The sequence below is a fragment of the Solea solea genome, chromosome 4 (genome assembly GCF_958295425.1).
Source record: "Solea solea chromosome 4, fSolSol10.1, whole genome shotgun sequence".
NCBI classification, from domain to species: Eukaryota; Metazoa; Chordata; class Actinopteri; order Pleuronectiformes; family Soleidae; genus Solea; species Solea solea.
Genome location: NC_081137.1, coordinates 14,207,566 through 14,233,272, shown reverse-complemented (window position 1 = coordinate 14,233,272; position 25,707 = coordinate 14,207,566). Strand labels below are relative to the sequence as shown.

Here is a 25,707-nt window from a genome sequence, read left to right as displayed (position 1 = left end):
AATGAGGCAGAACCAAATTTCTAAAGAAGTGCTTAAATTTAAGGGGCTAAGATGTGTGTAGTTAGGTTAAGTTTGGGGTTAGACATTAACTGGTTATGGTTAAAGTTAGGGATAAAGCTTCGTTTAGGCTGTTCAAAGAAATGGTAGTCAATGCAGTGTACTAAGAAGTACAGCTGCACAAACCTGTGTGTGTGTCTCAGACTTGCTTGTCTCCTTTGCTGCCCGGGCAAATAAAAAAGCTGTAAAAAAATAAATAAAGGACAGTCTGCTCATAGGGCCAGAGAGAGAGCACAGCCTGCTGAGGGAGACAGACGCACAGGACAACCGACTAATTAAACTAACTGCAGCCTGCTGAGGCTGTGACTCAGCAAAGTATTATACTCCCACACACACACACACACACACACACACACACACACACACACACACACACACACACACACACACACACACACACACGGGAGAGAAAGAGAGACACAAACACATGCACAGTGTCTCAGTCTCTCTCCTCCCTCCTTAGACAGTCGGCAGGTAAATAGAAATTAAATAAAATATCAGAGAGGAGGGTGCTCAGAAGACGTAGTCGGCACATTTCCATGCTACAGTACTACTCTACTACATCATTAACTGGTCTACTGTCCTTGTCCCAGTATACAAGCACGAGCAGGGAATAAAGTGTGCCACTCCTGCTACTGTCCTGATATTTTTCTAACATGTAAACATTTGTCTCAAATGGGGGAAATGTGGGTTTAGTTTTTTTCCTCAGTGTTGCAAAGTCACCTCAAGGACTGTCTCTATGACACAGGATTATAAACTCCATGTCCCTTGTTCTTCCTGTTACCAGGCTCTGTTCCAGCTACCCTCAGAAGCTCCTGGTTCCAATCTGGATCACAGACAAGGAGCTGGAGAGTGTCGCTTCCTTCAGATCCTGGAAGAGGATCCCTGTGGTTGTCTACAGGTAGCTTCACTCGCACACAGTCATACAATATGTGAACTGATTTTATGTCGATATTTATTTATTGTTCTTATCGTCTCTTCAAACTTTAATTCTAGGCATCAGAGGAATGGGGCTGTGATCTCACGTTGCAGTCAGCCTGAGATCAGCTGGTGGGGCTGGAGGAACACAGATGACGAGTACCTGGTGACTTCCATCGCCAAGGCCTGTCAGATGGACACTGGGGCCAAGGGCACCTGTGGAACACCAGCCTGCCGTCAACGTGGGGAAGCTCCAGACTCCTCGGATAGTGATTTTGGTAAAAGCTATATTTTAAATTGTGAATGTGGGCTAAGTCAGCACTCAAGAGTCAGTGCAGTTGCAGTTTATCCTCTTCACTCAGTTCATTATACACTATATGGACAAAAGTATTTGGTAGCCTGACCATTACACCAACAGGGACTGAGATGGTCTCCCTTTTGCAGCTAGAACAGCTTCCACACTTCTTGGATTGTTTCTATGGGAATTTGTGCCCATTCATTCTGTAGAGCATTTACAGTATGAGGTCAAGCTCTGATGTTGGACGAGAAAGCCTGGCTGGCAATCTCTGTTCCAGTTCATCCCAAAGGTGCTTGATGGGGTTGAGGTCAGGGCTCTGTGCGGGCCAGTCAAGTTCTTCCACACCAAACTTGTCATGTCTTTATAGTGCTTGCTGCTTTGTGCACTGGGGCACAATCATGTTGGAATAGAAAAGGAGATAAGGGGCCTAGCCCAAAGCCTGATAAATACCTGACTTCAATACTTAACAGGTGTGGCCAAATAATTTTGTCCATATAGTCTGTATGTTAGAAAAAAGTGGCTGTTAGAATTCTGGAATAAAGACTGAAAACTGTTTATCCCCACTGTTCTATGCAGGAGTTTTTAGGTATGTGGCTTAATGACACACAGGAGCCATAGTTGGCATAACTCCTCCTAAAAGCGCTCTAACAATATAAAAACCCTTGGCACGCTGCTTTATCAGCAGTTTACACAAAACCCTTTGGTTTGCTCGTTAGCTGAGTTGTCTTTGGGTTGAAAATGTGTCTTCCTTGGATGCAAAAACACACAGAAATGCTCTTCAACTTTATGTAAAATGCTTCACTCTCAATTCCTAATCTTTTAATCATTCAAATTGTGCAAGGTGGATAGTAACACATTTTCTTGTGGGTAACAAAGTCACAAGAGGGACATCAATGCTCAGAAGGATGCAAATTCTTTCCATTATTTATTTTTAATTAATTGTCTCTGGACTGTCAACAGACATTGATGCTACACACGCAGTTCTGTACATTGTCATGTAGAACTTCTCTACTTTTCCTGTTATTCCTGCAAACACTAATTGACTGATTTGGCCGTAGATTAATTAGCATGAAAATCATCCTGCATTGTTTACATGCTTCAGTTCAGGAAGTACATGCATTTGCCATTCTAGTTCTCAGAAGGACAACAGCCTGAGACAAACGAGAAAACAACCCTGCATCTTTCTGAAAGTTGATAGTTTTACTGTTTCTATTCTTATAAAAACACGATGCCCTTGTGTCAAATTTCAAAGTGTATTAACAAAGTCAGTGGCTACACAAAGCTGGCTTAGTGCAAAGAGAAGTCATTCACTTGCAACCTTGGAGTAATTAGCTGTCATTGTTTGTAGTCACTGTTGAAGGCTTGTTGCTTGTGACTGTTACCATAGCAATACTGGGGCTGTGTCATTGAGAGGGCCTGTAAGTGATATCTGCTGTCCTGCACACCATTGTACAGTTTGGAAAAATTAACCCTGATCTCACTTGCATTTCCTCAACAAGGTGTGTAGTGTACATTCAAGGCGATAGTTGCGTCGGCTACATGATTAGTGTGACATCAAACCAAAGTCGCACAGCTTATTCTGCAAAACAAAGAACATGACGCAGTAAAAATGACAATTGTTTACAAAGTCACACATATCTGAATCAGTTATGGCATGTTTATAGTACTACAATGTCATTTATACTTTCTTCATGTCTGGGAGTGATGATTCTCTGTCAACCAATCATTGGACAGCATTGCATCTAGCTCCACCCTTTAGGTGCCAGACAACTGTGTTAGGTACCCTGAAAAAATGGTGCCACGAAGCTGTGTTTACACCGAATTGAAGGGTTCGGTTCAGTGCAGTACATGTTTTTCTTGCGTTGCCATTGGGAATAGGACCAAAACAAGCAGCTCTTCTTTGGCACCCTTCCCCTGGGGTACCGGAGTAAAATGGTTTGGTGCAGTCAGGGTGGAGCTAGACTGGCTCCACCCACGACATTCTTGTTGAGATGAACACCATTGTCGTTGTTTTGTGTTCAATGGCGCAAATCTATTATTTAGGTTCTATTCGGAACACTGACAAAATATAAATGAATTGCGTAACATACTAAACTGAACAAAACTGTGCCAAGAGGGTTATTGATTTTCCCTAGTGGACAATATCTGTTAATCATGGCGCTGGGACTTCTCTCTGTACAGACTCCTCTCTAACAGGTGGCTCTGGCTGTGATGACAACACTGTGCCACAGAAGCTACTGATTCTGGATGCTCGCTCATACACCGCTGCAGTGGCTAACCGAGCCAAGGGCGGAGGCTGCGAATGTGAAGGTTAGTTCGGTTAATCATTCAGTACTTAAAAATTTATTTCCGCATTCACATTTGGCTATCACACCTTCATTTTTCACATCCCTAATAGTACTTTTGATGAACGGCAACAGCAGGCATCTGTTTTTATTAAAATCACTGTAATCAATCAACTGCTTAGTGCCCATCCAGACAAACATATGTCACACCTGTTGGAGAGAGTTATACAGCGAGCTGCTGAACGGCCGCTCGCTGTCTCTTTCTCAGGATGTTGGTGGAGACTAAAACAAAAGGGTACAATTTGGACTTACATTTGAAGATGATGGCCTGCCATTACAAATACGAATATTGTAGATGTTGCTGATTGCTGTTATCAACTTTATAAGAGGATAAACACAATATAATTGTTTTAAGTACAAGTCTTATTACTCGATTGGGCTGCACAACTGTGCAACGCAACTGTGGGTCTCAAAATCGTTTGATTTCAAACACTGTAACTCATTAAGTTCATAAACTTGTACCTAAAACCGTCTCTTTGTTTTATTTAAAATCATTTAAAGCCACCATTTGAGCACTTGATGCTATTGTCTGTACATCTAAGCATTGTTTGTCTTATGACCTTTATCCAACATGTTGTTTCTTGTTTATGTTCAGAGTACTACCCCAACTGTGAGGTGATGTTCATGGGAATGGCGAACATCCACGCCATCCGGAACAGCTTCCAAGCTCTGAGGGCCGTCTGCAGTCAGATCCCGGATCCGGGGAAGTAAGTGTATCTGTTTGACCTTTTGTGCTGAGCAACTCTGCACTCGTCTGTCATGCAGAAGGACAAGAGTACACAGATAATGACCTATTTAAAATTGTACCCATCTAATCTGTCTGCTCTTCTGCCCCCAGCTGGCTCTCAGCACTGGAGAGCACCCGCTGGCTGCAGCACCTGTCCGTCATGTTGAAGGCAGCCACCCTGGTGTGTTCAGCTGTGGAGAGGGAAGGCCGCCCTGTCCTGGTGCACTGTTCCGACGGGTGGGACCGCACGCCCCAGATCGTAGCCCTTGCCAAGATTCTACTGGATCCCTACTACAGAACATTAGAGGTGACTGTCTACACAGATTGCGATTTTGTCGTTTTTAACAGGGAATTACAGGAATATTGGGTCTGAATCATAATTTCTCTTGAAGTCAGATGTTGTTATCGTCAGCTCTGACTAGTATGTTGTCCACAGGGTTTCCAGGTGCTTGTAGAAACTGAGTGGCTGGACTTCGGTCATAAGTTTGGGGACCGCTGTGGCCACCAGGAGAATTCTGACGATGTGAGCGAACAGTGTCCCGTCTTCCTGCAGTGGCTGGACTGTGTTCACCAGCTGCTCAAACAGTTCCCCTGCCTGTTTGAGTTCAATGAGGCCTTCCTGGTGGGTGGTCTTCCAGCACCTGTTCCTTCTCCCTGTCTGTCTGATACTGTTTTTGTGACTAATTCACCAGTAAACCTCAAACATCGGAGACATTCGCACGACGACACTTGCACTGTGAAAATGACACGGCCAAACTGAGTTATTATGATTATTATTATGATTGTTATTATTAATAATCATAATAATAATAATAACAAAAATGTTTCCAGTGCCTCTTATATAATTTGATATCATTCAATTATGATCACAAATAGGGGTGTCACCATTCTCCAAATCCTTGATTTGTTGTTTTTCCATCTCCTGTGTTTCCAGGTCAAGTTGGTGCAGCACACATACTCGTGTCTTTATGGAACGTTTCTGTGTAACAACGCTCGCGAGAGGGAGGCAAAGAATATTTACAAACGCACCTGCTCTGTGTGGTCCCTGCTTCGCTCAGGAAACAAGAACTTCCAGAACTTTCTCTACATCCCCAGTCATGACATGGTAAGTGCCCGTTTTCACAGTATTGTTCCCTATATATCAGTCCCTTCAACTCCTCATCTTGTTGACTTGTTGAATAGTCATCTCGAAGTTTTGTTCACGAGTGAGGGAACCATAGAGCGTGAGATCGTCTGGAGGGAGGGACTCAGAGTTGAGCCGCTGCACCTTTGCATGGAAAGGAGCCAGTTGAGGTGGTTTGGGCACCTGGTAAGGATGCCACCAGAGTGCCTCCATAGGGAGGTTTTTCCGGCATGTCGTACTGGGAGGAGACCTAGGGACAGACCATGGACTAGGTGGAGAGGGAGATTATATCTCCTGCCGGCCTGGGAGCGCCTAGGGATCTCCCCCAGTTAGAGTTGGACCATGTGGCCAGGGAAAGGGAAGTCTGGGGCCCCCTGCTAGAGCTGCTACCCAAATGACCTGAACTACGATAAGCAGTGGATGATGGACAGATGAATGGATGGATGAATATTTACAGTACTGTGCAGTAGTGTTAGGGCTCCACCAGCTTTGTTGTTATTATGTCAAAGTCTGTGATCTTTGGCATTTGGATTGGAATGCTTGGCAACATGAGATGTGAGAATCTTAAGACCAGCAAGTGTTTGGCTAATCTCTATTAACAGCTGTCTGCATACGATAAATTAATAATAAATAAATTAAAAAAAAACAAGCTCAGTAGAGCAACAAAAACCTGCTCAAATGTGACTGGTCAGACTTAAAAAACAGAATCCAGAAGCCTTACAGCACCAAAATCCTTTCCATCACCGACAGATTCTGCTCATTCACATGTAGAATCTGTTTATAGAGATGACTCATTCATTAATGTATGGCTCCATACATAACTGTGATTTGGATCAAATATTTATAGCATGAGATTAAATGTGTCCCTTTTTTCTCTGCCTCTTTTCCTGCATAATTTTGATTATAATACATCGCACACAGCAGTGGAGGAGCACCACTGAGTAATTGCTCTACTTTGACCTTCTTAGATAGGCCTCATCACTTCTTTTGTCTGCTAGGTGCTGCAGCCAGTCTGCCACACTCGGGCGCTACAGCTGTGGACGTCTGTTTACCTGCCCACCTCCTCCCCCTGCACGGCTGTGGACGATTCTGTGGAGCTTTACCTTCCCCCAAGTGTCGCAGGAGACGAACTCACTTCCCGTTCCCTGGACAGGTACTTTATCTCTCTTGTGTGATCTATTTAAAGATCTTGGATTTCTTTTATTGAGCTCTTAGGAATGGGAAAGGAACTGCTCCTTAGGAATTGGGAATATGAGCTCCGTGGTAACAGTATGAGATCACGGTTTATTAATTATGCATGATACATGCTGTGACTTTTTTTCTCTCTCACAAAGAACCAGTGACATTGACTGGTCTTTTTATGTTACATGTGTTTGTATTGATGGTCATTTACACGGCAAATGTAGCAGTGACCTGACAACAGCACGTCAGAAAACTGATGGCTGAGTTTGTAACTCTTACATGAACCTGGAGCAGCAGCTGCTGTCTTTCTGTCACTCAGTCAGCACAGCTGTGTTATTTTGTGTATTTTTTAAATATTTGGAACTTAATATTGAATTTGATGGTACTAAAAAACTAAAAACTGTCACTTAAAAACTTTAAATCCTTGTGTGCAACTTCCACGCCAGAATGGAGTTAATGCTCAAATCCCAGTCTACATACGAGTCATTAGCGCTTGAGTTGATTTGGATAGAGACTGATTGCAAAAATCCCAAATAGAATTGTATCACTGCAGTTACTGCTTCTGGAAAAAGAAGATCATCATTTTATATGTGATTTTATATATTTCTGTTATCCAGGCTTCCCAAGACTCGCTCCATGGACAATTTGCTGACAGCTTTTGAGAACGGGACACCCCTGACCCGCACTTCCAGCGACCCTAATCTCAACAAGCACTGCCAGGAGGGTCGCTCTGCCCTGGACCCCTCGCCCGCAATGGAAGAAGCCTCTGCTGACCGTTCTCACGACGTCATACCTGACTCTGATCTGGACAGTGCTGAGGATGAACCCCTATATCAGAGCCCCCCCCAAACCCCAGATGATGATGATGATGATGATGATGATGTTCCAGGTGCGGAGAGCAGTGAAGGGACTCTGGAGGAGCCATGTCTGACCACACAGCCGCTGCCTTCTCTGCCCCTCCCCCCTGTCACTCTGAGGCAGGACTTCACACCTGCTCACACTCCTTTACCCACACCTGTCCTCCAACAGGCTCTGCCTCACATCACTAACCCTCCACTCCCACCACCCCCACTGGAGGCTGAGAGCCCTGATAGGACTGCTGAGAGCACCACTTCACCCACTCACAAATCAGAGCCGTGCTTACCTCTTCCCTGCAACGGCACCCAGCCCGCAGCATCCACACCCACCTTGCTGATTAATGGCCATGTTGGCAGCCAGGAAAATGGCCTCCCAGAATCTGCTGCCCTGCTTGCTCTGAAGCAGCTAACACCACTCCTTCCCATGGAAGACTCCACCGAGACTCTCACTGATGAGGGAGAGCTTCCCCCCGTCCTTCCCCCCACAGTGAGCCAGGAACTCGCAGAATATTTTAATGGTGAGGAGCAGCCTGACTCACAGCCCCAGGTTCAGCCTCAGAAGGAGAAAGAGGACACGAGGACAGATGTGGTGAAAGGACGAGAGCGTGTGCTAACAGTTGCTGCAGACTGCACCCAGGTAGCGGCTCGCCATCTCATCTCCCAGAGCCAGCTCTCAGACCTGTCCCTGCTTGGTTCTCACTGGGAAAACGTTCGCGGTCTGGTCCAGTCCGCCTGCAGCAGTGCCAGTCCCTCTGGCATCAGCCGGGCCTTGCATCCCAACACTTACCAGAGTCGCCGGCTTGCCACTAAGCTGCTCCGGTCCCAGGGCTTTGCCATCGCCAACGGGTCGCAGTGCTGCCGCCGGGAGGCTCTTTGTTGTCCCAGCAGCACTCCGCAGCCTGGGTGGCTGTCTGCAGCCAGGAGCGTGGGCTATGCTGGCCTTTGTAGTCCTGCTGCTGCTGCCGCTGCCGCCGCCGCCGCCCTCAACAGCTACTCCCTGGCAGGTCACCAGCTCCTGCCAGTGTCATACACCTCACCCTCTTCTTCCCCTCCTCCACCCCATGCCCCGGCGTACCTGGACGATGACGGGCTGCCGGTGCCCATGGACGCCGTGCAGCAGAGGCTGCGGCAGATCGAGGCAGGTTACAAGCAGGAGGTGGAGGTGCTGCGGCAGCAGGTGCGACAGCTGCAGATGAGGCTGGAGAGTAAACAGTACAGCAGCCCTCCCTCAGAGCCAGACATTGATTACGAGGACGACATCGTGAGTGGCTTTTTTCCCCCGCACATGACGTATTTGCCTGACACACACACACAGCGCCACCTTTTGAATAACTCCAGAGGCATCTCGTGTTTTAACCTTGTCTGTGTTTGCCGTTGTTTTAGACGTGTCTGCGGGAGTCTGACAACAGCAATGAGGAGGATTCTCTGTCCACCCACAGTGAGGACCGTCTGTCTGAGGGCAGCTGGGATCGAGTGGAGCGCAAGGACACAGAGGTCAGCATCTTGTAGAGCCATAATACTACTCTTCTCCTTCACTATTACCTCCACCTCACCTTGTATGGCTTTTGACACCCTTATTACCACACACTGTCCTGATAGAGTTGTTTGTGTGTGTGTAGGTCACGAGGTGGGTGCCTGACCACATGGCTTCTCATTGTTTCAACTGTGACTGTGAGTTCTGGATAGCCAAGAGACGTCACCACTGCAGGTTGGGCTTCACACTGTGTTTTTTATTGCTTTAATACACACAGAACACAATGAAAATGTGAAACATCACATGATGAAGGTGCAAAAGATATTCAGCATGGGTATCATACATTCAAATAATAAACTGGTTTAAAGCTTTTTAGATGTTAATATGTTGTGGTTTCTTTGCTCCTCTAAAACACATCAACCAGACATTTGAGGTTTAGGGAAAAAAAACGATCAACATTTTCTGTTATTTTATGGACCGAACAATTGAGAAAACTATCGACCGATTCATCAATAATGTAAATAATTGTAAATAATTCCCCTGAAGTCAGGGATTTTCAAATCTGCTTTGACACAAATTAGTGCAGAGAATATATCACAAGGGTGAGAGTATGCCCCCTTGTGGTTGATCTTTAAAAGAGCACACTTTATTTGATAAAAGGTCTTCTCTCAAGTCCAGCCCTTCAGATAGTTGCTTGAATTAAAATGTTTTTAAAGCCATTCAAGTGTTTCTTTCTTCTGATTATCAATGAATAGTTTCTGATGTAAAGGTAAAATGTTATTTTCTTAACACAGTTGTATCCTACTTTTCTCTGCACAGTTTTGCCAACGTGGCAGCCTGTGACTCACACACGCACACACTTAGCGTTGTACTTTCAAGACGAGCTTCGGTTGCAGCATCAAAGGCCCTCGGTTTAGTCCGAGAATTATTTATATGCTTCACTTAGAAACTGAAAGTCGTCCTAAATTAGACAGAGGAATGAATGTCCTCAGACAGAGCATCACACAAAATACACAGTATATACAGGGGCTGGTGTTGTCATGGTTTCTAAATTGATACATACACAGCAAATGTATTTATTCCTTATAAGTATTTCTTTAAATCTATCTTAATAGTAATGTAAAACATAATTATAAAACTGAAAAGTAAAAACATATTTATTGATCTTTGATGACTCCGACCTACACTTCAACAGTAAATGATAAACTTTTGTGTGACTTTGACTCAACAGCACATAAAAGGATGTAAAAACAGATTTTGTAAAGCCTATAATCACACACCCCAGGATGTCCATATAAGGAGTTGTATATTATTCCCATGGCAATTTACCAAGGGTGCACCTGCAGCACAGGGGACGGAAAAAAACCACTTTGATTTTAAATTAAACTTGCATTTAAAAAGTAGGTCACTACACACAGCTCAAACAATAAAAGGTAATTTATCAACAACAGTTTTAAAGGTCACCCTTTCTGTGTTTCTCCTTTTCAGGAACTGTGGCAATGTGTTCTGTAAAGACTGTTGTCACCTGAAGCTTCCCATCCCTGACCAGCAGCTCTACGACCCAGTGCTGGTCTGCAACACCTGCCACGACCTGCTGCTCGAGTCCCGCACCCGCGAGATGCGCAGCCAGCAGCTGAAAAAGGCCATCGCCACAGCCTCCAGCTGAGAGACACGTCGTGTAGCATTGGCCGCGCCTCGGCTCGACCGTCCTGATGAGCTGAGATTCTTGCTGTGACCCCAACCTGCTCTGGTTTGTGGCTGCAGGAGAGAGGCTGGTGAATGTGAGGAGGGATTGTTACTCTTTTTTGAGGCTCGGTTTGCACTTTGAGACAGTTTGAGAGGAGTTGAAGAGGAAGGGGGGAGGGGAGGGGAGGGGGGGGGAGTGTGAGACGGAGGCGTTGTCCACACAGGCGAGGTTTTTTCCCCTGCAGGACCCACTTGTCGTGTTCAAAAACATTTTCAGTGCGGAGCGCCGCGGCGTCCTGCTGTCCCGGGACACATCTCCAACATGTCCCACCACCTTGAGTACCAAACACACCTGCACCGTCCTTACAGACACCGTCTTGCGCTTCAGAGGACAATCGCTCACCCCTCCCACGTGATGTGACGGGGGTGACTCCAAAGCCTTTACCAGTTCTGTTGGAGGCTTTCAACTCTAAAAGAAAAGGAATTGCTGCTACAGTGTTTAAAAGTCTAATTTTGTATTCTTATTTTGTGCACTACTAGCTGTCGTATATTAGGAGGGAATTTGAGACCAAACTTGAGCAAAAGGGAGAAATCTGCTGTTTACTTTGCCATCGCGTCTTTTTGTTTCTTAGAGCCTGAATGTAATATGTAAAGGGTAACTGGATGGAGTTTATGTTCTTGTGCATTCGGTGGGTTGTATATGTGTTCATTGCTGCAAATGTCTTTTCAAAAAAAAAAAAAAAACTGATGTATATGCACAGTCAATGTGGTTCTGTCTTTACCAATGCTTTGCTCCGGTTTGTTCTGGTGGGAAACTGTACGTGCGAGTGTTTGTGTGTCGTGTCCTGATGAGAGAAGAAATGTAGATATACTGACGCTGGAACACGCGACGTTGTCTGACGTCATTTCGAAGGTACTGCTGGTTTTTCTGTGACGTGACCGAGGGAACTTCCTTTTTTTTTTTTTTTCTTTTTTCTGCTGACATGCTTGAGAGCGAATGGCTTAACGTGCGTATAAAGCTTGATGTCCATCTGACTGACGACTCCTCACATTGAGTGGCAGTGAAGACTGAATTATGTGCTCGGAGTGAATTGTTCTGTTCAGGGGAGTTTGGCCACAGTCCCCTTTAACTATGTGTTCGTATACTGGTCGTCCTTCGAGACTATAGTGCCATACTTTTGTTTTTCGTTTTATTTTGAAAAGCCTTTTTCTTTCTTACGGATGGCAGCAGGTTTCTTATTGGCCACTTGTCTGTATGTTTCAGAGGTACAGATTATTAGCTCTTAAAATAACACTGAGGTAACTAAATATTAACAGATTTGGTAACGTGGCTAATGGCGTTTAAAACGGATGGTCGGATGTCACTGAATTAGTTAACGTGTGCAATTTATCCGTCATCTTAACTCTTGGGATGTCATCGCAAGGTGATCATGAAGTCCGGATCTGTCAGAGAAGCTCAGAAATGTAACATACATAGTAATCTGATCTGTAGTGGAGGCTACAAGCAGTCACTTAATGAGTAATTGTTGTAAAGAAATGCACTGTAAAAGTTAAATCCCATGGGTTAAAATAAAAGATTATATCATGCGTCTGTTTTCCAGCCTGCTTATTTACATGTAACTCAGGTTTTACTATTAGATTAAATTATTTACAAACACACACACACATTTGTTTCACAGGTAGTTGTCTGGAGAAATCCTGTGAGGCTATATATGAAAATGCGGTCTTTGCCGTTTAAAACAAGTACAACGCTATAAATTCAAGTCCATTTATCTTCACTACAGAACGTTGTTTTATTTCTCTTCTGTTTGAGACATTTTAGTGATCAGTGAAGCTAGTATTTCAGTCACATGACATGTCCCATACTACACTTTAATCATGTGAATAATCATGTCTGTAAGGTATGACGGGGGGAGTGCTTTAAATGCGAGGAGGAGGATTTTAAATTCTATATCAAAATTTTGGAGCGGTGTGATCTCCTTTCCTGGTTCAGTACTTGCATTCTGAACCAACTGGAGACTCATCAGAGACTTTTTAAAGCATCCTGATAATAATGAGTTACAGTAATCTACAGGACTTAACGCCTTTTGCAGACTTTCCTCAAGATTTGAAAGTTTTTCTATGGTGAATTTGTGTGATCGAGAATACGTGGCTCACAATCTCTTGTCCGGTTCATCTCAAAAGTGCTCGATGGGGTTGGGGTCCAGTTCTTGCACACCAAACTCGTCAAACCATGTCTCTATAGTCCTTGTGTACAGTTTTTGTGGAGTTAAAAGATGGAGCAGAGGTGAGATGAAGATGTTTGTTTCCAGAATGAATTGATTTCCATTAAATATGGTTAAGTTGTCAGTCATGACTTATGAAAGAGAGAGCTCTCTTGTGTGTGTTGTGAGTGTGTGTGTGTTGTAATTACAGTCGACAGGCTTTTCATTTTTGTCTGACTTTACCCCATAAGTCCACTAAGATTTAGGGGCAAAAACCAAACATTGTTTTTGCAGTTGTTATGATTACATTTTAAAAGGATTTTTAAAAAAAAGTAGATGCTGTATATAAAGGATGTGATGGATCGAACAGAGATTAATAAAAAAAAACAAAAAAACAAAAACATTTCCTCCATTTGTCCACAAGATGTAGTTCTTGCGTCAAAAGAGATAAAAGGCAGAAGAGAGTGTTGCATAGTTATGGAAAACTTCATGTATTCCTGCTATGGAATCCATTTCCTACAATTTTCCATTCAAATATAGGTTAAAAAAAAGGGATCACCAAAATAACGTTATTATTTTAGCATTTACTGAACATTAATCATGAGGAGAGGGAAGTATACAATGCAATTACTCCAGAAATGCTAAATAAAAGTAATGGTCATATCCCTGATCTGTGTTTTAAATGTGGACATCCCAAAGGATTTTGGACGACATACTATACTATGACTTTTTTGACATATTTTGGACGACATACTATACTATGATTTTTTTGACTGATTTTGGACGACATACTATACTATGACTTTTTTGACTGATTTTGGACGACATACTATACTATGACTTTTTTGACTGATTTTGGACGACATACTATACTATGACTTTTTTGACTGATTTTGGACGACATACTATACTATGAGTTTTTTGACTGATTTTGGACGACATACTATACTATGAGTTTTTTGACTGAATTTGGACGACATACTATATACTATGACTTTTTTGACTGATTTTGGACGACATACTGTACTATGACTTTTTTGACTGATTTTGGACGACATACTATACTATGACGTTTTTTAACCGATTTTGGACGACATACTATACTATGACGATTTTGACTGATTTTGGACGATATACTATACTATGACCTTTTTTACCGATTTTGGACGACATACTATAGTATGAGTTTTTTGACCGATTTTGGACGACATACTATACTATGACTTTTTGACTGATTTTGGACGACATACTATACTATGACGTTTTTTAACCGATTTTGGACGAGATACTATACTATGACGATTTTGACTGATTTTGGACGATATACTATACTATGACCTTTTTTACCGATTTTGGACGACATACTATAGTATGACTTTTTTGACATATTTTGGACGACATACTATACTATGACGTTTTTGACTGATTTTGGACGACAGTGCCGGCCCTGAGTAATTTGGTGCCCTAGGCAAGATTTTAGTTGGCGCCCCCTTGCATCGCAGCAGTCAATTTCACAATCAACTTTCATACAATCACACAGAAACTGCATGTGTGTATTCAAGATTTTATTTCTTTGAGTAAAAAATATCACACCAAATAAAAACTAAAGAAAGAAACAAGTGATCAAATTAAAAAGTGTCACTGGGCTGTGCAGAGGTAGATGGGACAGCAGCACCTGATGCTGTGTCACTGGGGGTGGTACTGAAATATTTTAAAAGTGCATCTGAAGAGAGAAGAGAAGTATATGTGACGACTGCATGTTACATTTTAATAAAAAAACAGATGCTTGGTGTGCTATACATGAGACTAATATAGACTAATAATGAAAATGTGATGAGATTCATTCAACTTTATTGTCATTGCAATGCAATTCAGTCTAACCAGAGTGCAAAAAAAAAAGTGCAGTGAAATGAATATATATGTATATATAGCCTATGAATGATATGGGAAAGCTAAGGTATGAAATATTAACAGTAATACACTTTAACTGCACTTTAACACTGATGTAAACTTTAACAAACATAAACTGTGACACATAAAACCAAAGGCTTACAACCACCCTATTACAAAGGGGATGGACAACTTAAAGCATTTTAACTGACATACAAGCAGGAAAGACACCTGTAAAATAACACCTGAACAGGCCTATTGTTAAGTTTCCAAACGTCCCTGATGAATTTAAGGTGGAGTAACATTAACACACGTCGACTCAGCTATTTATTGATTATTAAACAATGTTGCTATCGTCTGAAGTAAGCTAGCAAGCTAACACTCTGCTCCAACATCCAACAACGGTAACTACGATGCATTATTTAATAATCTTTGCTATGACTTTATGTCGCTGTGGGCTTATATAATATTTCGAAATAATAGTAATAATGGCACTGGTAAAATAAAAATAAAAAAGTATTTATAATTAAAAAAAAATAATATTTTTTTTTCCTCCGTTTTCGGCGCCCCCTGCGGATGACGGCGCCCCTAGCATTTGCCTATACTGCCTATGCCCAGGGCCGGCTCTGAGCGAGGACATGAACGTTGATTAATCACAGGTGGAGCTGCTCCTGCGCAAAGACACACTGATTTAAAAGCCTTTGTGTACTTTCCGTGACTTGGTACATTCCACTCCTCCCCTCTGTGTCGAGCTATGTGGAATGTTCCACTTCCCTTGTCGGAGCTTCTTCCAAGCCGAGACAGAAACAGGAAGAGGACGAGGAGCAGCGGGAATAAACACATGGTAACTGCTGCTTAAATGTGAGCCACACATGTCTTAGATTCTCTGTTGACGCTCTGTTCAAACCTGCTGTTAACATCCGACCTGAGCGATCCGATCACACGTGTTCAGATTACACCTGCTACTGCTGCTAATGTGACGTCACTGCTCCTCAGTAAACACACGATCACCGTCTAACCATGTACGTGTGTGTTTTCAAAAAACTGACTTTGTGTCAAATATGTCATGATACAGTATGATGTCAACAACTGCCTCTTCATACTGTCCATAATGTCCAATAATATGTCAACAAAAAGTTAAAATATGAACTGTTTATGTAAATATAACTGAGTATATCGATTATTTAGTAAACTGTCCAAAATGTCAAACAATGTCCTCAACAAAAAATGTCAACATACCATTTAAACTGTTGAGTATCTAGTATCTAGAATATCTTAAAAAAAAAAACCTGTTCAGGAGCAGTGGTTTCGTAGAATAAATAAAAGTGCCCGTGTTGATATGGACCAATATATAGTTGACAATAAAAACCTTTTAATGTATTTTACTCACATTTCTTCACTCATTTACTGCAATGACCACATTTGGACACTCTAAACTGGATACTACTTTGTCTCATCATGTCCCATGACTGAACACCTACAAACAGCTGCAGTTAAAGACACAGTTCATGTGTTTTCAAGCATCGTTGAATGAGGTCATTATCATCAGAATTTAGGGCAATAAGAGAAAAAAAACCCAAGCCATGACTTTACAGTGAAGAGTAAGAAGAGGCTTTCACCAGCGCTGTCACTAAATACATCAGAATCCTTAAATGTTGAGATTTTAGAAATGTTTTTAGGATTTTTAAAGTCCTTTACAGTGTAACTCATCTACAGCATTGTTTGCAGCAGGTGCAGGAGGACCTGGCTGACCTGGAGGAGGACGAGGACGAGGACGAGGAGCAGCACGGACAAATGTGTGGTAACTGATGCTTAAAAATGATCCACACATTTATTAGATGTTCTGTTGATGCTCTGTTCACACCTGCTGTTAACATCTGATCCGAGTCATCCGATCATAGTTGTTCAGATTACACCTGCTACTGCTATTGCTAATATCACGTCAAATGATGATTCTCAAATGTCTTTTTTTATCCACCAACCAAAAATTATTCAGTTTTAATTCCTTCTTTGTTACAAGGAACAATGAAACCGGAAAATGTTCAACATTTATAATAAAAAACAAACAATTAATCCATTATTAAAGTATTTGACAATTCATTTAGTTATCGTTTAATAATGCTGTAATCGTTGCATCCCTACTTTATATATATATTTTTTTTAAATCATCAGAGACATCATATGATTTATTGCGATACTTGCAAAATCATACATTGTGATACACTGACACAACAGTGCCAGTGAAAGTGACCACTTGGCACCATCTAGTGGACTGAAAGGTTCATTTATTTTGTTTATTTGTAATGCTAATCCACAAAAAAGTTTGACGTTTATTTATAACATCAGTTCAAAACATTGTTATGGAACAAACCATGACTCTTTCACCTGTCATTTCATCACGTCACACGGACGACGTTAACAGCACTTGTCAACAGAGAGTTTAATGTGTGCACATCATTTTTACATTGTTAACAGGTGAAAACTAGGGACCACTCAAAGTCACAAAATTCTATCAATAAATACACCATTCAATAATGACTACAATGTGCCATTCATTCATTGATTCAAATTGGAATGAAATACATACACGTCTTATTAAATGTGACATTCATTCATTCATTCAAATACCAATTAATTTGATGTAAAAAACAACATATAGAATGACTTGACTGTTGAATGAATGATTTCATGGTCCTGTGTTGCAGTGCATCATCAGTTGATTTGATGCTGATGGGTGACTTTGACACGTTAAATCAATTCATGATGCACTGCAACACAGGACCATGACATCATTCATGTCAAAGTCAAGTCATTAGATATGTTTTGTGGTATTTGAATGAATGAATGTCACATTTAATAAGACGTGTATGTATTTCATTCCAATTTGAATCAATGAATAAATGTCACATTGTAGTCCTTATTGAACGGTGTAATTATCTATTGAGTGAATTTTGTAACTTTGAGCGCTCCCTAGTTTTCACCTGTTAACAATGTAAAAATGATGTGCACACATTAATCCCACAGAAGTCTAATTGATGTGCTGATCATTTTTAAGCATCAGTTGCTGGACACCGGTACCCCGACTGTGTGGTCAACAGTCCAGAGAGTGGACCCCTGTCATTTTGTTTTTGTGATTTTATGGGATTTCTTGGGAATTTTCTGGGGAAAAAAATGTGAAATAAAATGGCATAACCCCCTGTTGTTACCAGTGTGGGGAGCCGGGGGAGCACAGCCCAGCCCCGGCCCCAGTTTGGCCCCGGCGCCGGGGCCAAGTGTTCGGAGCATGCTGGATTTGAACCAGCCACAGCCGGACTGGCACAACCTCCTCGCGGTTGCGAACCAACCCACCACGCCACAAACCCTTTGGAGGTTTGGGATGGAGCTCCGGGCGTTTTTCACTCTTCACTTTGGCTGTGGAACCTTAAACGTTGAAGTATAAAGGAACTGAACTCTCCACGTCGGGACTGAAAGGCAGCTCTCTAACCAGTTGAGCTAACTGTCCACACTCTTCCTTAGGTTTTCTCAGACTTATTTACACTCTGCGTTGAATAGCATGCCTAAAAATTCACTTCATCCAAGTTTCGAACCCCTGACCTGAGGAACTCCAGTCTTTCTCTTAACCTTGTGAGCTATTTGTCCTCACATGGTGTGTGCCAACCTTTGGAAGTCTTTCAATAATAGAACCCATGACTTCGGAAAAAAATCAGACTGATGAAATATTTTAGAACGTTTGTCCCCAAAAATGGACAACGTTGTTGGTGTAGTGGTTAGTGCTCTTGCCTTTGAAACAAGACTTTCAGGGTTCAAGACCCATTTGGAACAAGTATCTTTCTGGAGTTTTTCATGGTCTCCTTGTGTGTGCGTGGCTTTTCTCCCGTTTCTCTGGCTTCCTCCTACAAATCCATCAATCATCTACCGCTTTGTCCTACACTGGAGGGTTGCGGGGAGTGCTGTGCCAAGCTCAGCTGTCATAGGGTGATAGGCGTGGTTCACCCTGCACTGTTCGCCAGTCCATTCAAACATGCAGTACGGTGATGAGGTAAATTTCTGCTTAAACATTGACTTCATGTAAGATTCGAACCCCTGACCATAGGAATGCCAGTCCACATCTGAACCGTGTGAGCTATTTGTCTTTGCATGCTTTTTCAATCAATTTGGAAGTCTTTCAATAATACAACCCATGGCTTCAAAAAAATGTCAGACTGATGAAATATTGAAGAACGTTTGTCTCCGTATATGGACAACGTGGTTGGTATAGTGGTTAGTGCTCTTACCTTTGAAGCGAGAGGGTCCTAGTTCAAGCCCAGCTTGCAACAAGAGTCTTTGTGCATGGAGTTTTAGAGACTAACAACCTTTCAACACATTTACAAGTGTTTCAATAGCAGATTCACAGAACTCAATTGGTCAATTTAGAGTGACCAATTAACCTCATCGCCATATTGCATGTTGTTGGGAGGAAGCCAGAGAACCCGGCGAAAAGCCACGCACACATGGGGAGAACATGAAAAACTCCACGCATTAGGACACTTGTTCAAACTGGGTCTCGAACCCTGTAAGTCTTGTTTCAAAGGCAAGAGCACTAACCACTACACCAACCACTCTGTCTAATTTTGGGGACAAACGTTCTGAAATATTTCATCAGTCTGACATTTTTTTGAAGCCATGGGTTGTATTATTGAAAGACTTCCAAATTGATTGAAAAAGCATGCAAAGACAAATAGCTCACACGGTTCAGATGTGGACTGGCGTTCCTATGGTCAGGGGTTCGAATCTTACATGAAGTCAATGTTTAAGCAGAAATTTACCTCATCACCGTACTGCATGTTTTGAATGGACTGGCGAACAGTGCAGGGTGAACCACGCCTATCACCCTATGACAGCTGAGCTTGGCACAGCACTCCCCGCAACCCTCCAGTGTCGGACAAAGCGGTAGATGATTGATGGACTGTAGGAGGAAGCCAGAGAAACGGGAGAAAAGCCAGGCACACACAAGGAGAACATGAAAAACTCCAGAAAGATACTTGTTCCAAATGGGTCTTGAACCCTGAAAGTCTTGTTTCAAAGGTAAGAGCACTAACCACTTCACCAACCATGCTGTCTAATTTCGGGGACAAACGTTCTTCAATATTTCATCAGTCTGACATTTTTTGAAGCCATGGGTTGTATTATTGAAAGACTTCCAAATTGATTGAAAAAGCATGCAAAGACAAATAGCTCACACGGTTCAGATGTGGACTGGCGTTCCTATGGTCAGGGGTTCGAATCTTACATGAAGTCAATGTTTAAGCAGAAATTTACCTCATCATCGTACTGCATGTTTTGAATGGACTGGCGAACAGTGCAGGGTGAACCACGCCTATCACCCTATGACAGCTGAGCTTGGCACAGCACTCCCCGCAACCCTCCAGTGTAGGACAAAGCGGTAGATGATTGATGGATTGTAGGAGGAAGCCAGAGAAACGGGAGAAAAGCCACGCACACACAAGGAGAACATGAAAAACTCCAGAAAGATACTTGTTCCAAATGGGTCTTGAACCCTGAAAGTCTTGTTTCAAAGGCAAGAGCACTAACCACTACACCAACAACGTTGTCCATTTTTGGGGACAAACGTTCTAAAATATTTCATCAGTCTGATTTTTTTCTGAAGTCATGGGTTCTATTATTGAAAGACTTCCAAAGGTTGGCACACACCATGTGAGGACAAATAGCTCACAAGGTTAAGAGAAAGACTGGAGTTCCTCAGGTCAGGGGTTCGAAACTTGGATGAAGTGAATTTTTAGGCATGCTATTCAACGCAGAGTGTAAATAAGTCTGAGAAAACCTAAGGAAGAGTGTGGACAGTTAGCTCAACTGGTTAGAAAGCTGCCTTTCAGTCCTGACGTGGAGAGTTCAGTTCCTTTATACTTCAACGTTTAAGGTTCCACAGCCAAAGTGAAGAGTGAAAAACGCCCGGAGCTCCATCCCAAACCTCCAAAGGGTTTGTGGCGTGGTGGGTTGGTTCGCAACCGCGAGGAGGTTGTGCCAGTCCGGCTGTGGCTGGTTCAAATCCAGCATGCTCCGAACACTTGGCCCCGGCGCCGGGGCCAAACTGGGGCCGGGGCTGGGCTGTGCTCCCCCGGCTCCCCACACTGGTAACAACAGGGGGTTATGCCATTTTATTTCACATTTTTCCCCCAGAAAATTCCCAGGAAATCCCATAAAATCACAAAAACAAAATGACAGGGGTCCACTCTCTGGACTGTTGACCACACAGTCGGGGTACCGGTGTCCAGCAACTGATGCTTAAAAATGATCAGCACATCAATTAGACTTCTGTGGGATTAATGTGTGCACATCATTTTTACATTGTTAACAGGTGAAAACTAGGGAGCGCTCAAAGTTACAAAATTCACTCAAAAAATAAAATAATAACACCGTTCAATAAGGACTACAATGTGACATTTATTCATTGATTCAAATTGGAATGAAATACATACACGTCTTATTAAATGTGACATTCATTCATTCAAATACCACAAAACATATCTAATGACTTGACTTTGACATGAATGATGTCATGGTCCTGTGTTGCAGTGCATCATGAATTGATTTAACGTGTCAAAGTCACCCATCAGCATCAAATCAACTGATGATGCACTGCAACACAGGACCATGAAATCATTCATTCAACAGTCAAGTCATTCTATATGTTGTTTTTTACATCAAATTAATTGGTATTTGAATGAATGAATGAATGTCACATTTAATAAGACGTGTATGTATTTCATTCCAATTTGAATCAATGAATGAATGGCACATTGTAGTCATTATTGAATGGTGTATTTATTGATAGAATTTTGTGACTTTGAGTGGTCCCTAGTTTTCACCTGTTAACAATGTAAAAATGATGTGCACACATTAAACTCTCTGTTGACAAGTGCTGTTAACGTCGTCCGTGTGACGTGATGAAATGACAGGTGAAAGAGTCATGGTTTGTTCCATAACAATGTTTTGAACTGATGTTATAAATAAACGTCAAACTTTTTTGTGGATTAGCATTACAAATAAACAAAATAAATGAACCTTTCAGTCCACTAGATGGTGCCAAGTGGTCACTTTCACTGGCACTGTTGTGTCAGTGTATCACAATGTATGATTTTGCAAGTATCGCAATAAATCATATGATGTCTCTGATGATTTAAAAAAAATATATATATAAAGTAGGGATGCAACGATTACAGCATTATTAAACGATAACTAAATGAATTGTCAAATACTTTAATAATGGATTAATTGTTTGTTTTTTATTATAAATGTTGAACATTTTCCGGTTTCATTGTTCCTTGTAACAAAGAAGGAATTAAAACTGAATAATTTTTGGTTGGTGGATAAAAAAAGACATTTGAGAATCATCATTTGACGTGATATTAGCAATAGCAGTAGCAGGTGTAATCTGAACAACTATGATCGGATGACTCGGATCAGATGTTAACAGCAGGTGTGAACAGAGCATCAACAGAACATCTAATAAATGTGTGGATCATTTTTAAGCATCAGTTACCACACATTTGTCCGTGCTGCTCCTCGTCCTCGTCCTCGTCCTCCTCCAGGTCAGCCAGGTCCTCCTGCACCTGCTGCAAACAATGCTGTAGATGAGTTACACTGTAAAGGACTTTAAAAATCCTAAAAACATTTCTAAAATCTCAACATTTAAGGATTCTGATGTATTTAGTGACAGCGCTGGTGAAAGCCTCTTCTTACTCTTCACTGTAAAGTCATGGCTTGGGTTTTTTTTCTCTTATTGCCCTAAATTCTGATGATAATGACCTCATTCAACGATGCTTGAAAACACATGAACTGTGTCTTTAACTGCAGCTGTTTGTAGGTGTTCAGTCATGGGACATGATGAGACAAAGTAGTATCCAGTTTAGAGTGTCCAAATGTGGTCATTGCAGTAAATGAGTGAAGAAATGTGAGTAAAATACATTAAAAGGTTTTTATTGTCAACTATATATTGGTCCATATCAACACGGGCACTTTTATTTATTCTACGAAACCACTGCTCCTGAACAGGTTTTTTTTTTTAAGATATTCTAGATACTAGATACTCAACAGTTTAAATGGTATGTTGACATTTTTTGTTGAGGACATTGTTTGACATTTTGGACAGTTTACTAAATAATCGATATACTCAGTTATATTTACATAAACAGTTCATATTTTAACTTTTTGTTGACATATTATTGGACATTATGGACAGTATGAAGAGGCAGTTGTTGACATCATACTGTATCATGACATATTTGACACAAAGTCAGTTTTTTGAAAACACACACGTACATGGTTAGACGGTGATCGTGTGTTTACTGAGGAGCAGTGACGTCACATTAGCAGCAGTAGCAGGTGTAATCTGAACACGTGTGATCGGATCGCTCAGGTCGGATGTTAACAGCAGGTTTGAACAGAGCGTCAACAGAGAATCTAAGACATGTGTGGCTCACATTTAAGCAGCAGTTACCATGTGTTTAATCCCGCTGCTCCTCGTCCTCTTCCTGTTTCTGTCTCGGCTTGGAAGAAGCTCCGACAAGGGAAGTGGAACATTCCACATAGCTCGACACAGAGGGGAGGAGTGGAATGTACCAAGTCACGGAAAGTACACAAAGGCTTTTAAATCAGTGTGTCTTTGCGCAGGAGCAGCTCCACCTGTGATTAATCAACGTTCATGTCCTCGCTCAGAGCCGGCCCTGGGCATAGGCAGTATAGGCAAATGCTAGGGGCGCCGTCATCCGCAGGGGGCGCCGAAAACGGATGAAAAAAAAAAAATTATTATTTTTTTTTTAATTATACTTTTTTTTTTTTTAGCAGTGCCATTATTACTATTATTTCGAAATATTATATAAGCCCACAGCGACATAAAGTCATAGCAAAGATTAAATAATGCATCGTAGTTACCGTTGTTGGATGTTGGAGCAGAGTGTTAGCTTGCTAGCTTACTTCAGACGATAGCAACATTGTTTAATAATCAATAAATAGCTGAGTCGACGTGTGTTAATGTTACTCCACCTTAAATTCATCAGGGACGTTTGGAAACTTAACATTAGGCCTGTTCAGGTGTTATTTTACAGGTGTCTTTCCTGCTTGTATGTCAGTTAAAATGCTTAAAGTTGTCCATCCCCTTTGTAATAGGGTGGTTGTAAGCCTTTGGTTTTATGTGTCACAGTTTATGTTTGTTAAAGTTTACATCAGTGTTAAAGTGCAGTTAAAGTGTATTACTGTTAATATTGCATACCTTAGCTTTCCCATATCATTCATAGGCTATATATACATATATATTCATTTCACTGCACTTTACTGGTTTTTGCACTCTGGTTAGACTGAATTGCATTGCAATGACAATAAAGTTGACAAACGTTCTGAAATATTTCATCAGTCTGACATTTTTTTGAAGTCATGGACTTTATTATTGAAAGACTTCCAAATTGTGCGAAAAGTTTGCAAAGACCAATAGCTCACACGTTTCAGACTTGGGCTGGCGTTCCTGTGGTCAGGGGTTCGAATCTTACATGAAGTCATTGTTTAAGCGGAAATTTACCTCATCACTGTACTGCGTGTTTGAATGGACTGGCGAACAGTCCAGGGTGAACCCCGCCTATGACCCTATGACAGCTGAGCTTGGCACAGCAGCCCCCACGACCCTCCAGTGGAGGACAAAGTGGTAGATGATTGATGGACTGTGGGAGGAGGCCAGAGAACCCGGAGAAAAGCTGCGCACACACAAGGAGAACATGAAAAACTCCAGAAAGATGCTTGTTCCATATGGGTCTCGAACCGAGGTCTTCTTGTTTCAAAGGCAAGAGCACTAACCACTACACCAACCACGCTGTCCATGATGAGGGACAGATGTTGTATTTCATAAGGCTGAGGTCTGTGAAGTCATGAGTTCTATTATTGAAAGACTTCCAAATTGGACAAAAAAAGCATACAAGGACAACTAGCTCACATGGTTTGGACATGTCATGTTCATGTTCACATGTCGTTCCTATGGTCAGGGGTTCGAATCTTACCTGAAGTGGAAATTTACCTCATCACTGTATTGCATGTTTTGAATGGACTGGCCAACAGTCCAGGGTGAACACAGCCTATCACCCTATGACAGTTGAGCTTGGCACAGCAGCCCCCACGACACAGTGGTAGATGATTGATGGACTGTGGGAGGAAGCCCGACAATGTGTAGAAAAGCCACATTCTCACACGGGGAGAACATGAAAAACTCCACAAAGATCGTTGTTCCAACTGGGTCTGGAACCCAGGTCTTCTTGTTTCAAAGGCAAGAGCACTAACCACTGCACCAACTGTTTGGGCTATTAAGGAGGACATGTATCGTTAAATACCTCATTAGTCTGAGGTCTTTCTGAAGTCATGTTTGTGCTTATCTGTTATTGAAAGTCGTCCAACGTTGAAGAAGAAGTGTGTGAGTACAAATAGCTCACGTGGTTCAGACAAAGACTGGAGTTCCTGACTCAAAAACGCCCGGAGCTCCTTCCCAAATCTCAAAAGGGTTCGTGGCGTGGTGGATTGGTTCGCAACCGCAAGGTTGTGCCAGTCCGGCTGTGGCTGGTTCAAATCCAGCACGCTGCGAACACTTGGCCCCGGCACCGGGGTCTGACTGGGGCCGGGGCTGGGCTGTGCTCCCCTGGCCCCCCGCAGAGACAGCAGGGGGTTATACCATTTTATTTCACATTTTTGGCCAAAAAAATGACAAAAAAATTATAATAATGATAGGGGTTCACTCCCTTGACTGTTGACCACACAGTTGTGTCCAGTAACTGCTGCTTAAAAATGATGAGCACATGAATGAGACTTCTGTGTGATTAACGTGTTCACATCATTTTTACATTGTTAACAAGTGAAAACTGGACGAGTCAAAGTGGCAACATTAAATCAATAAATACACCATTAAATAATGA

At 42.1% G+C, this 25,707-nt stretch overlaps 1 protein-coding gene across 5 annotated transcripts in view; it reads left to right on the top strand.

Annotated features, from left to right (window-relative positions):
- Window positions 1-12,254, top strand: part of mtmr4 (myotubularin related protein 4) — a 43,738-nt gene extending 31,484 nt beyond the window's left edge. For all 5 annotated transcript variants that reach the window (XM_058627242.1, XM_058627243.1, XM_058627238.1 and 2 more), the window contains 12 exons: window positions 845-958; window positions 1,054-1,253; window positions 3,455-3,583; window positions 4,214-4,325; window positions 4,457-4,652; window positions 4,782-4,967; window positions 5,280-5,450; window positions 6,467-6,621; window positions 7,268-8,768; window positions 8,891-9,001; window positions 9,127-9,215; window positions 10,470-12,254. In XM_058627242.1, coding sequence (XP_058483225.1) covers window positions 845-958; window positions 1,054-1,253; window positions 3,455-3,583; window positions 4,214-4,325; window positions 4,457-4,652; window positions 4,782-4,967; window positions 5,280-5,450; window positions 6,467-6,621; window positions 7,268-8,768; window positions 8,891-9,001; window positions 9,127-9,215; window positions 10,470-10,647 — 3,142 coding nt within the window. In that variant the 3' untranslated portion in view covers window positions 10,648-12,254. The remainder of the gene's footprint in view (window positions 1-844; window positions 959-1,053; window positions 1,254-3,454; window positions 3,584-4,213; window positions 4,326-4,456; window positions 4,653-4,781; window positions 4,968-5,279; window positions 5,451-6,466; window positions 6,622-7,267; window positions 8,769-8,890; window positions 9,002-9,126; window positions 9,216-10,469) is intronic.
- Window positions 12,255-25,707: the final 13,453 nt, after the last annotated feature.